The sequence below is a fragment of the Barbus barbus genome (assembly GCF_936440315.1).
Source record: "Barbus barbus genome assembly, chromosome: 13".
NCBI lineage: Eukaryota > Metazoa > Chordata > Actinopteri > Cypriniformes > Cyprinidae > Barbus > Barbus barbus.
This window is the reverse complement of record NC_136741.1, coordinates 18,161,623-18,175,169: the sequence shown is the minus strand read 5'-3', so window position 1 is coordinate 18,175,169 and position 13,547 is coordinate 18,161,623. Positions and strand designations below refer to the sequence as shown.

Below are 13,547 nucleotides of genomic sequence, written 5' to 3'. Positions count from 1 at the left end.
CCTGGTCTGAACTTTAGACCAGCTCCTCTAATTGGTGGCATTAGGGGCTTTCACAAGGGGGGAACTTTTTCATAGTTCCTAGGACCATTGGCGAAAGTCCCCACTTTTGGCGTGTTCGCACTGCAGGAACTAGGAACGGTTTTAGTTCTAGGAACTCCCTTTGGGGGAACTAAATTAGCTCCTACGTAGTAGGGTCTAAAACAGTTCTATAGGAACTACCAGTGACATAAGTGTACGCTGATTGGCCAAACGCATATGAAACAAAACAGCGGAAAACAGCGATAACGGCATTTATCTGCTGTGTTCTTTTCTCAGCCTCAGTGATACGTAACACTGCAAGTTGTCCTAGGAGATTTAGTCACATTTTCATGCTCTTTCAATCGCATAAATTGTGCGATTACATTCCATTTCTGTTGTCACGAAACTCACGACACAATAAAAAAAGCTTCGATCACGGCATCCTCCATTCACCAGTTGTTGACGTTTGTAAATGCCGCAAATAAAGACGTGACTTTTGGACCGTGGCAGTTCCTGCTGCCAGTGCGAATGCAACCAGGAAAACAGTACGAGGTTGAAAATGGAAAAAAAGCCATTCTGGCTAGTTCTTACAACTATGTGGTGCGAAAGCCCCTATTATTCTGCACCCTGGGCATTAACGTTAGTGGTTCCTAGTTCGAGACCAGCTTGGTTTTAGTGGTTGAAGGAAAGGAACTGTCTTTTCAATGGTGGAAATTTGTAGAATGGTTCCAGATTGGGCACAAGGGGCACAAGTGAAGCCATCTGGTATCTTGTACACATTTTTTGCCCGATTGACTTGTGTTTACCCTGACCCCTGAAAAATGCAATAAATCCAGAAAGCTGTTGCCATTTTGTGCAAAATATGCAGCAAATCGTCAGTGAATAGACTGACCATCTGAGGCTGGGACTAGAGTCATTGAGATCAGTAAAGGCCCAGACACACCAAACCAACATCAAAGAACTAGTAGCAACAAAAGCTGATTGTGCTGTCGCACCTGCACCTGGGCCAGAAAGTTGCGCTTGATAACATAACAAAGACAACAGCCAATGGCCGACTAACATGTGAGAGGAACTCTCCATACCAGCCGTAGCAGGAGCTGTATTTGTTTTTCAAAAAAGAAACCAGAAGAAATAAGACTGCAGATGTACAATGAGAAGAGCCTTCCATGTGTGCCCTCTTGGCTTTATTTCGTCACTTTCGTTTTTCTTCTCATGGACTGGTTCGCTAAGCTAAACAGCTAATCAAAGTCATCTCTCTCACCGATGGGTTCCACCGTAGATTCGACAAGCTCCCAAAAAGCTGCCGACGGGGTCTGACTTGCACCAACGCAAAAACTAATACAACAGACACTCAACGACGGCCCGACATTGGCCAACCATCAACCGTCAGCTTGGTGTGTCACAACTTGGTGTCAGAGAAAAGAGTTGCAAGGAGAGTCACTTAAGCCCCCAATATACTCACGGCAGAGCCCCAGAGCACGCCTCCTATTATTTAATTGCTACGGATCAGTGGTAGTTCGAAGGGGTTTTTCTGCCAGAGTGAAGCTTTTCAGACTTGGCAAGCTGTTTTGAACTCCCAAACCTAACTCCAAATAAACTTCATGTTGGCCTGATTTGTTTGAAATGATGTCACACCAGTTTGTTCTTTGATTTCACTTGAAGTATATCGGGGTCTGAAAGTCAAAGTCAAGATCCTCATATAGATCCCTGTTAAAGCTGTGTCTGACTGTAATTTATTCTGTTTCATTGGTTCTGTTCTGTGCGACAGGAGGCCATGCAGCAGTGGTACCAACACTACCAAGCACAGACCTACGGCAACACTAGCCAAGAGATGGCTGCAGTTACTGAATGCACAAAAGAGCAACCTCAGGTAAGTACACACATGCACATACTTTCACACATATGGTAATGTGACCATTGTACATTGTATCCCTCAAAAATAAATAAATAAGTAAATAAAACCCTGAAATCATCTACAATGTCTACATTATTGCATAATAAACATATTAAATAATGTCTTCATGAAAATGTGAAACGTTTAGGGCAAGGTTGCCTAAACTTGGGTTAACAAACCTTGTGGGTTCGTGAGGGAACTGCAGGGAGTTTGTGAGTTGATTTGAAGCTAATAATTATACAAGCCAGTCATAAAAAAAAATTGAATGTTTTGTGTACTTGCATGTCATGTGACCTGACATCAGAAGGTCATGAACATACAAATATGTTGGTAAATTATTTAAATATTAACGTTGTAGGGGATACTTAAAGTCAATTTTTTAGGTAGAAGGGGTTCTGCTGACAAAAAAAGTGGGAATCGCTTGGTTAGGGGATAGAAAATGTATGAAAAAAATGAAAAACAATAGAAGTCAGTGAAAAGTCCCCACCGTGATAACAAATGTGTTTGTGTGTCACAGGTGGTGGTCACCTCCTCATACGGAGACTACAGTTCCTACATGCATGCTGTCAGTCAGTACTATTCTCAGACGCAGATGAGCCAGACAGCTGCTCAAGTCTACCAGCACCGAGATGTCAGCAAGGTACTGTACACACACACACACACACACACACACTGAAACACATCATGCTTAATCATGCTCACTTTACAGTGTACATTATCTCTGTCCATCTCAAAACTCCACACTGAAAGGGGATTATACTGTGCAGAAGTACACATATACTGCAGCAGAAATACTAAACCGTTAACATACTGCCCAAACATCACACTCTCTCTGGAGGAAGTGAATACTCCAGTCATCACACTTCTGACAGATGTCAGAAAAGTCAAATGCCTGGACTTCCATTGTGTCTCAAGGCTGAAACGGCACCTCTCTATGATGGATCACTCTGTGACTTACTGCCGATAGTTCGTACTATCACAGACCAAAATAGATCAGAAATTAGACTTTGGTTTCTCTGTAGGCATATACAGTATGCAAACTGTATGCATTTAGCAACACAAAAATCTATACTGATTGCATGTTTTCCTTGCATATTACAGCATGCATATTAATCCAAAATGTGTGTAAAATAAAATTAAAACAATAAGGCTTTCCAGAAATTGTGAATAAAAAAGCTAAGCTTTTACTCATGGTCTTTTTAAGCTGTAATCCACTACTATTAATTTTTTGTAATTTTTTTTAAGATGTTTCATATGCATTTATTTGATAAAAATGCAATAAAAACATCAATATGGTGAAATATTATTACAATCTAAAAGAATAGTTTTCTATTTGAATATATTTTGAAATGTAATTTAGTCCTGTGATGCAAAGGTGATCATTCTGATATGCTGATTTGGTGCTCAAGAAAAATAATGAGTGAAACAATGAAAAATTATCATGAATTTCAGAATTCCTTTACTTTAAAAGGCAGCAGTACTTGTTGCCTTGAACTCCATTGTTCATTGTCACAAATTTGCTTATTTGATTAATGGCCTAGTGCTGAATCCTAATTACGTCTTCATTTGAACTCTTTTTTTTTTTTTTTTTAATTTAATAATATACATATAAAATACTGCTAGCTGATTTATGTCCTGGCTTTATGATCTGTATACACACGGGTTGCGATAGAAGCTCATGTTTGTGTGTTGGTGGTATTTGTGTGGGGTGTTTGAGCTTATGTAAATATGGTGGCAGGTGGTGTTACAGGTCAGACACACATTCCTCGCTCAGTCTCATGACACTCTCAGGACATGAGATCCTGCTGAAAACACTCCATCACTCCTCAGCACAGCAGCTGGGCTAGTGTGTGTGTGAGCGAGAGGAGAGATCTGTAATCTGAATAGTGTGTGTGTTGCATATGGAGAGATACAGTGTAAGTGTATGTATAAATGTTTGATGGTTTCTCTCTGTAGGAGGTGGAGGTGGCGAAGACCCCCTTAAATGGGCCTCTGCACACCTCTCTGAATGGCACTGCTCAGACCCTGCTGCCCACCTACAGTGCCCTGCCCATCATGCCTGGCTTCATCACACAGACACACACGCAAACACATGCGCCCAGTCCTGCCGCACACACACCCGCCACAGCCACCGACTGGAACAACTACTATTATGTGAGTGTCTTTCCATAGAAAGTGTGTGTATTATTGTGTGTGAGAGAAAGAGAAGTGAAACAAACCACATTGCATGTGATATATTAGACACCTGAAAGATAACGTGTGTTTAAATTTTGTGGGCAAAGAAAGTCCGTTGTCCATTATCAATAGTGTAGCAATGCACGAAACATGCAAAATGCTTACTGAGACGTCACTTCCAAACTAAGCAGCAAATAAGTTTGTTCAAAACTATCTGATGAGAAATCCACATGGGGAATGGAAATTTTGCCATACAAAGTATCACGCCCTTCTTGTTGAAATAATATATATTTTTTAATCCAAATTCAGGGCCAAAGTACCCGGGCAGTTAAAACTGTGGGGCCTACAATAAGGTTCCCTTCAGTTGTGCTCAATAAATATGGGTTTAAAAACGGCCAATTAAATATGTGAGTGAGGCATAGTTCCATAGTATAGTAAAAATTTTATAAAGTAATTACAACTTTATATTTTCAAATTGTGACTTACCTCAGAATGTAACTTTAAATCTCACAAATGCAACTGTTCCACATAAGTTAGACTTTATAACTCACAATGTGACTATATTCAGAATTGTAACTTTATATCTCACAATATAACTTAACATTTTCACATTAGCTGGATTTCCATCCAAAGTTGCAAATTTAACTTGTGCGCAAAATTGGAATATTGCATAAAACATTTGCGAATAAGCACCGTTACCATCCGCCGAGTCAAAGAGAACAAAATCATCACTTCCTGATAAACTGGCACTAAATATTACTAAGACAAGTAGAAGCCATTGAATATAATAATTTTCATATATAATAAATGACTTGCACCTCAGAGCGAGCAGGCGAAACACAATAAATGTGGTCATTGCTTTCGGAGGTGGATATCTGCTGTTTGGGGATGCAGTCATGTAAGAAATTCTTTGATGACAGACTTTGCTCGGGCATTTAAGAATAACCATAACAACATTTCAGATGCTATGCAATGAGATTGGTCCACTGGTTAGTCAGGTTATGCCGTCCCAGAGCGCAAAGTCACATGATTTTTTTTATGCACCTGGAGGAATTTATTCGCAAAATGAGTTTCCATCTCCCATTATTCATAGTAACCAATTGGTGCACAAGTCAAAAACCACCTCAAGCGAGCGTGAAAACTTTTTAGCAAATTAAGGGATTGTTTTTCCATGGAAAAAAAAACTAGTGTAACATTATATCTCATATTGTGACTATGTACGACAATGTTGTTTTATAAGTCAAGATTTTATTTGTGATTTTATTTCTTATTTTAAAAGTTGACAAGGCCATTAAAAGTGTACCAATTAAATATCAAACACGATATTTAACATTCATAAAGGCAAAATATATTTTTTATAAACTCCGTTAAAAAAATCTCAGTAACAGTACTAATATAAATATATTAGAAAAACAATATATGGAATGATATTTAGAATGATAGATAGGTTAACTGAATACATGTGTGTGTGTGTGTGTGTGTGTGTGTGTGCGTGCATGTTTATGTGGTTTATGAGGACACATTTGTATAATGAGATGGGTATGACAGAGGTATTACAATATGAAGGTGGTTTATGAGGACACTGCCTATGTCCCCGTAATTCAAAAGGCTTAAAAAACATACTAAATGGTGTTTTTTTGAAAATCTAAAAATGCACAAAGTCTCCTGTGAGGGCTAAGTTTAGGTGTAGGGTTGGTGTAGGGCAATAGCACACACAGTTTGTTCAGTATAAAAACCATTACGCCTATGGAGAGTCCCCATAAACCACAAAAACCAACATGTGTGTGTGTGTGTGTGTGTGTGTGTGTGTGTGTGTGCGTGCTTGTGTGTTTGTGTTTCTGCTCTGCTTTGCTTGATGGTGAAGAAACCAGTAGGATTCTGGCAGTAACTTTATTCTTCAGTTGGAAGTAGAAGAGTGACACATCGAGAGATAAACACCTCTAACTGTGCTTCACTGATTCAACAATGGGCGCTTTATCGTAGTGCAAGAGTCAGAGAAAATTCCTCAGACGTGTGTGTGGGCTGAGGGAGACGGTGTCAGTCATTTACTGTATGGAACACAAAAAAGCCATCACTCACTTACTGTATGCCACTCAAACTCAAGCATACAGTGAACAATGAGTCACGTACATCATCATCACCATCAAACAGGTGAAATCATTCTAATCACTATAATCACTTCTGTTATAATCAACCTCTCTTTCTTTCCTAGAGTCAGGCTAGAGGACAGAAGCGAGAATACCCCACACTGCCCACACAGGAAGTGACATCAGAGTATGTGGGCCAGCACTCACAGGGTCTTGGGGGCCAGTATGCCGACTACTTCAAGAAGAAGAGGATCTAACTCGCACTCGCTCTCACTGCTCGCTGTATGTTGCCGTTGTCATGTCTTAACTTTAAGTTGAGGCCTTAACTTTTAGTTGATAACTGATATTTATGAAAAGATTGTACATTTTATTGTGCGTTCATCTTCTGTGGATGTGGGTACTGTTGTTATTTCTGTCCGACGCCAGGCAGGACCTCTTAAAATTGCTCTGACTCTGTCCCAAATGATGAGTTAAGATAATTGATATTTCTCTTTTTCTGTTCTGCCTTTTTACCTCTCTCCCAGGCGGCACGTACCATTCCATTCAAGAGGGGTGGGGTTTCCGTGTCCGTGTTTTACTGTACAAACGGTTAAGGGCTGATAAAGATTGAGCTACACTCAGAGAATAACAATTTTCAAAGACGTTTTTTTTTTTCTGACAGGGTAGGGTATAGCCAATGTATATTGTATATTCTGCTAAATGAGTGTATTTTTTATCGTGTACAGACATTGACAATATTATTAATATTAACGTCCTGCTTATTGTGTCACTGTTTATCTTGACTATCGATTCACTTTCAGAAAAGTGTACGGGAAACGCGTGTTTGAGGATTAATCTTTAACGTGTGTCTCTGTACATACTGCTGTATCTGTAGGAACGATCAGCCATTCTGAAAACTGCAGGAGCCTTAAAACACGGCGCTCAGAGAAGACATGGCTAAGGCAATAACCTCTACCTGCTCTGGAGAAACTACCACCACATTGGTCAAGGTGACTTTTCTCCAGGTGTCGGTGGGGTGACCTCCGAACAACTTTCAGCTACAATGCTGCCAGTGGTTGCTTTTTAATAACCGTACGAGTAATAATAATAGATTAGTATAGTAGTAGTAATAATCTGCTGGAAGGATGTCAAGGGTAGGAGTGGTTATGTATAGGATAAAACAGCCTTGACGCAAACACCCACATGGTAATAATCTTACATAATGCCTTTATATGGATATCAGTGGTCTATTATTCTGTGGTTGAATCTCCTTACTTCTTTAAAGGAGAGAGTATGTATTTTGGTAATTTTACGCTAAAAAAAATATTTTTTTTTTTTGCTAAAATATACGTTAAAAAAAGATTAATATACACTAAAGGCAAAATATGTGAGATATTAAAATGATCAATGTTGAAGATTAGTATTTGGTCATGTTGCGTGGCAGATCTTTATCATTTTTTTGGGTCTTAATTTAGATACTTAAAACAAGTGACTCCCAATGGGGCAAATAAAGTCTTAAAGAGATAGTTCACCAAATTTAAAATTCTTTTATTATTTACTCATCTTCATGTTGTTCCAAACCATTGGAACCCAACAGGTGTGTGTGTGTGTTTGTGTATATACACACACATATATATATATATAAATACACATGTACACACACAAACACACACCTTGATATACCTATGCTTTGGTCATTTATTATTTTTATGTATATACATAGAAAAATACAACTGAAAAGTCTTAACTAAAAAGCTATATAGCTATATATATATTAGTGCTGTCAAACGATTAATCACTATTAATCACATCCAAAATAAGTTTTTGTTTATATATATATATATATATATATATATATATATATATATAAAAACACAAACTTATTTTGGATGCGATTAATAGTGATTAATATATATATATATATATATATATATATATATGTGTGTGTTGTGCATATTTATGTATGTATAAGTACACACACATACAGTATATATTTAGAAAATATTTACATGTATTTATATGTCTATATTTATATTCATATAATTTATACTATAAATATATTTAATATTTAAACAACATTTTTCAGAAATATATACATGCATGTGTATTTATATATACAGAAATATACACAACACACACATATACACAGAACACACATTATGCAAAAAAAAACTTATTTTGGATGCGATTAATCCTTTGACAGCATTAATATATATACATTTCTTTTTCAGTTTATTTTTGCAGTTCTAGTACTTCGTTCAAGTTTTTCCTCTAATACTTGATTTTATTTCAGCTTTATTTGAATGAAAACTTTAATAGTTGTAAGTATGAGTTACTGATAACAACACTGCTCTATACAAAGTCATTGAGGTCTAATTTTGCTTTGGACCCCGTTGACTTTTGTATATATATATATATATTTTTTTTTTTTAAAACAGTTAATTCTTTAAAATTCCATTAGGTTTGTAACAAAGGGGTGAGTAAATGATTAGAAATGATATTTCATTTTTGGATGAACTGTTCCTTTTACTTTGCACAGAGCTTGTTTTAAGCATGAGTATATATTATTAGTGGTAAATAAGACATAGTCATTAAGAATTGGATTTTTTGTCATAAAAGGAGCCGTTGTTTGGCTTTGCTACCACATAGCACATACAGGCATTTGCCTGGCGCGTTCATCCGTCTATGATTAAGGCTGTGTGCCTTCTTTTCTTTTGAAGCGATTGTCTCTTGGTTGTTCTCTCACTGAAAGCCATTCTCTCACCTCCACAACAGACTGACAACACATTTGAGGAGGAGCCTCTGTTGTTGCGTCCTATTTATGTTGCCTTTTTTGTTTTATGACCAGTATAAAGACAATCCCAAATTTACATCGGTACCTGAGGCTCTGCGTCCCACTTTTAGCCAAAAATCACCATTTATTAACACAGAGGCCTTTTTTCCCAAAAACACTAGAAAAGGTTAAGAACAAAATGTTTTAGTTTTCCCTTGTTCTGTGTGCTCAAGTTCAGTTCAAACTCGTGCTGGTTGTGTTTCTATATAATCAGAAATGGGATTTGTTGCAAATTGACACTCTACAGGGATTATAAAGCACATGTACTTCTGGTCACCTTCCCATGAGTCTCTTGTTCACCAACACTGCTCCAAATCAAGGTGACTCTGACTTTATTTAGTAACTCAAACCTCTCTTTTCAAGGTAAAAGAGTCAATCATCTCTTTAAAGTGTTCTAGTTTCTGTAGAAATCTGAAGGATGGACAATTGTGCCTATTTTGCATTTATGAACCTTGTATTTTTTACCATTTTTGCTGATGGTCAACAACATACCGATGTTCTCCTTGTATTTCAAGTCGAAACTGTAATGTATCTTTCCGATTCTGCACTTTTACCCCTCTGAATGTCATTAACGTGTACGTGTGCGCTTGTATCTCAAAGCTTTGCAATACTAAAGTGTCTCTTATTGATGTAGAAGGTTCAGTCACCCGTTCAAACACGCAGGGTTATCAACACTTGTGCTTTGTATACATATTGCAGCCTGTTTTTAGTTTAAAAGGTTGTAGTTTCTTCTTTTTTTCACCTTGAATTAAGATTTTGCAATATTTTATAATCCAAACTCTATTGATATTGCTTTAATGTGAATAAGATATTTTTAGAGACGGTGGAATTTAAGCATGCATATACTCCTGCAATACAAGAAAAAAAACACTTTTTTTCCTCTTTTTTTCAGTAGATGTTTTCAACGCTTTTGAGTATTTAACAGCAAAAAAAAAAATTGTATTTATTTTATGTGAATTTATGTACATTTTACCCTGTTGGATACAATTTTGTTGTCATTCTTTTTGAGGAAAATAGGTTTGGGTTTAATTTTGAGCAGATGGAATTGTTTTGCATTCCACATTAAAGGACAGGAAAATGATGTGTCTCGTTGCTTTTTCCTCTGACCACTCTCAACTCCATTGTGGCCACTGTGGAGGCGTAGATATGAACACAGGGATGTGCATTTCACAATTCCTTCAGTGCAAAACCACGACACTTCCACCTGGGAGATGAATCATTTTCCCTTTTCAGGAACCATGTGAGGATTAACCATAATCTGATAATCTGATGGGAATGAGTGCGTCTTTGAATATTTAGTCATCTTTTAGCTATATGAATAACAGCTAAGGCTTTTAAGATGCTAAACTAATTTCACTGATCCTTTTCTTTACTGTCAGCCTCCATCTTGTAGACTATGACAAATTTATTTTTTAATAACTTTTTAATTCAAATTTCATATAAAAAAGGAACAGATAACATACCAAGGACACGGTTAATTCAGTTTCTGAAAGTTGGCAAGTCTGGAATATAATTTGCACAACATAAAATCAAGTTGTTGTTTTTTTGCCATTTTATAAGCTCTGCTGCCCTCTAGTGCCCATTTTATGCATTTCATTAAACCCATGTTCTCTCAGTGTGAGATTGAGGTCTCTGCAGAGTAAAAGAGGGCGTTTCTGAATTTGTGGGTGTTTTCAAACTGCTGGGAGTTTCTCAATCATACAAACAAAATGATCCCCCTTGCCTAACCCCACCCCTAAACCTACCATCACTATGACGTCAGCCAATCAGGACACATGGTCTAAAAACGCCCCGATCTGGTAACTCCCATTACTTTGCTGCAGAGACCTATACTTGCTCAGTGTTGCCAATTTAGCGACTTTTTTCCAAAAAAGCGACTAGCGACAAATCTAGCGACTTCTTTGACAAACCTAAGCGAGTCTCTGATCGCTGGAACTGCCGCAACGCACCTCTGCACCTGCTCTGTTCAGTTAAAATAGATATTATGTTGCTTCTCTAATTTTACATGCAAATATAGCCGAAATCACAGCACAGGAATGGTCTTTGTCTTGTGTGTATTATTTGATTTCATCAGACGACGGCTCAATTATAAATGAGGATTTTTGTGCAGACTAACTTCTTGCAATGGAGAGGCGTGGTTAGGTTTTCTTAAAGGGCTGCGTTTCAGTCACTATTTCATATTTATCCCGTTGACTGACAACATAAACCGTAAAATATATAAAGGAAAACAGTTTTATTGAATTTGGCTGCATTAAAATACAGTATAAGCACAGAGACATAAACAAATGTATAAGGCAATATGACGCGATGACGTCATGAATGTGCTAATTAGCGAATGACGCCATATCTAGTGACATTTAGCGACTTCTCAAACTGGCTTTAGCTACTTTCCATCGAAAGAAGTTGGCAACACTGGTTCTCAGCGTCATCCTCTTCAGTTTTTCCGTGGCAAATGTGAAGCTCAGAGAGGAAGTACAGTTATGAGAATGTGGCAGCATAGTGCATCTTGACCGGTTCTGACCCCCGCCAGATTATTACCCTCCTAGTATCGGTAGGTTTAGGGTTAGGTGTGGGGGTGGGTTTAGGATTAGGCAATCAGGTAGAGATTTCAACGAGGGGGGTAATAATTTGGCAGGGAGTCGCAAATATGCACAACACCGGCGCATGCTTTCAAAGTTCTCCGGTAAGTTAATCCAGCACGATAAGAGAACCGCTGTCTGCTCCAAATCACACAAACCTACTGTCTTAGCATACCTTGCACGTCAATGGTCGCAAGAGAAGGGGCACAATCCACTCATCAAAGCTCCAAACCGTTATGGGTTATTCATACATGCATCATGGTGGCTGCTGAGGCACAGTATGAAGCTGAGAGTGTCACGAAGCAAAAATTCGCCTTTTTGCAACCAATTTAGCATTTGAACTTGAAGAGAAAAATTAACGACATATTTGCATATTCAGAGAGGCCGGACAGCATCTACTGTCCACTTCAGTGGTTCTAGCGGTTATTGAAAGAGTGCTACACTGCACTTTTTTTTCGTCTCTCTGGGACTTCTTTCAAAATTTCCAGAGTTACTGATTGTCAATCATCTGCTGAAAGTCAGCAATCAGGCCTTTGAAGTCGATCCGTTTTTCAGGTGTCGCCTCCCAGCATCTCCTCATCAGACTGTACAACTGTCAAAACACGAAAGATTACAATCAGACACAAGCCTTGGAGCACAGCTCATACCTGCGGTTTAATCATCTAACCCTGAACCATCATAAAAGAAATGTGCGATTCTGCAATTCATAGAGCAGGAAATATCCTATGGCAGGATTTACAACCAAGGCACGGCTGCAAGAGGTTTTGGAAAATGGCAAAAGCGAAAATATGTATACTAAAAAAAAAATACCAATATTAAATTTAAAGAACATGTTTTAAACAATTTACATTTAAATAAAAAAAGTGAATAGATGAAAAAAAAACAAAAAAATATCACATTAACAATTTATGTAAATAAATTAAATTTAAGAATTAGGTTTGCTCAAAGATAAAAGACCTATTCCCATGTACGGCCAGTGTTGGGGGTAACGCATTACAAGTAACGCGAGTTACGTAATAATATTACTTTTTTCAAGTAACTAGTAAAGTAATGCATTAATTTTCAATTTACAAGAAAATATCGGAGTTACTTTTTTCCCCATTTATTGACTGACAGTGCGCTGTGAACGTGCTGTTACTGTAGTTCTAGACTAAATGTGAATGTCCCACTCACAAAAAACAGATTTAGTATTCATCAAAATGAATTAAAACAGTGAAATCCAAACTCAGAATATGACGCAAACCTGCAATAATTAAATATGTTAACACAAATATATCTAATCCCATTTTATTAACCACCAAATCCGAGGCCATGGTCCTCAGTCGGAAAAGGGTGGTTTGCCCACTTCAGGTTGGTGGAGAGTTCCTGCTTCAAGTGGAGGAGTTTAAGTATCTTGGGGTTTTGTTCACGAGTGAGGGAAGGATGGAACGGGAGATTGACAGACGGATCGGTGCATCTTCTGCAGTAATGCGGTCGATGTACCGGTCTGTCGTGGTGAAGAAAGAGCTGAGCCGCAAGGCGAAGCTCTCGATTTACCGGTCAATCTACGTTCCTACTCTCACCTATGGTCATGAGCTTTGGGTCATGACCGAAAGGACAAGATCCCGGATACAGGCGGCTGAAATGAGCTTTCTCCGCAGGGTGGCTGGGCGATCCCTTAGAGATAGGGTGAGAAGCTCGGTCACTCGGGAGGAGCTCAGAGTAGAGCCGCTGCTCCTTCACATTGAGAGGGGTCAGCTGAGGTGGCTCGGGCATCTGTTCCGGATGCCTCCTGGACGCCTTTCTGGGAAGGTGTTCCGGGCGCGTCCCACTGGGAGGAGACCCCGGGGAAGACCTAGGACACGCTGGAGAGACTATGTCTCCCGGCTGGCCTGGGAACGCCTCGGTGTCCCCCCGGAAGAGCTGGAGGAAGTGTCTAGGGAGAGGGAAGTCTGGGCATCTCTGCTTAGACTGCTGCCCCCGCGACCCGGCCCCGGATAAGC

The 13,547-nt window shown here is 38.6% G+C and overlaps 2 protein-coding genes across 2 annotated transcripts in view; one reads left to right on the top strand and one right to left on the bottom strand.

The window, feature by feature from the left end:
- The window catches only part of LOC306878809 (ribonucleoprotein PTB-binding 2-like), a gene marked incomplete at both ends in the record, with an annotated part of 87,715 nt that extends 81,284 nt beyond the window's left edge, over positions 1–6,431 (top strand). Inside the window, 4 exon segments of the mRNA XM_079431350.1 lie at positions 1,787–1,888; positions 2,430–2,552; positions 3,869–4,066; positions 6,300–6,431. Coding sequence (XP_079287476.1) covers positions 1,787–1,888; positions 2,430–2,552; positions 3,869–4,066; positions 6,300–6,431 — 555 coding nt within the window.
- Positions 6,432–9,732: 3,301 nt separating this feature from the next.
- LOC306879141 (tyrosine-protein kinase JAK1) overlaps positions 9,733–13,547 on the bottom strand; it is a 42,914-nt gene continuing 39,099 nt past the window's right edge. The window contains exon 24 of the mRNA XM_079431883.1: positions 9,733–12,157. Within this exon, the coding sequence (XP_079288009.1) occupies positions 12,056–12,157 (102 nt within the window). The 3' untranslated portion in view covers positions 9,733–12,055. The remainder of the gene's footprint in view (positions 12,158–13,547) is intronic.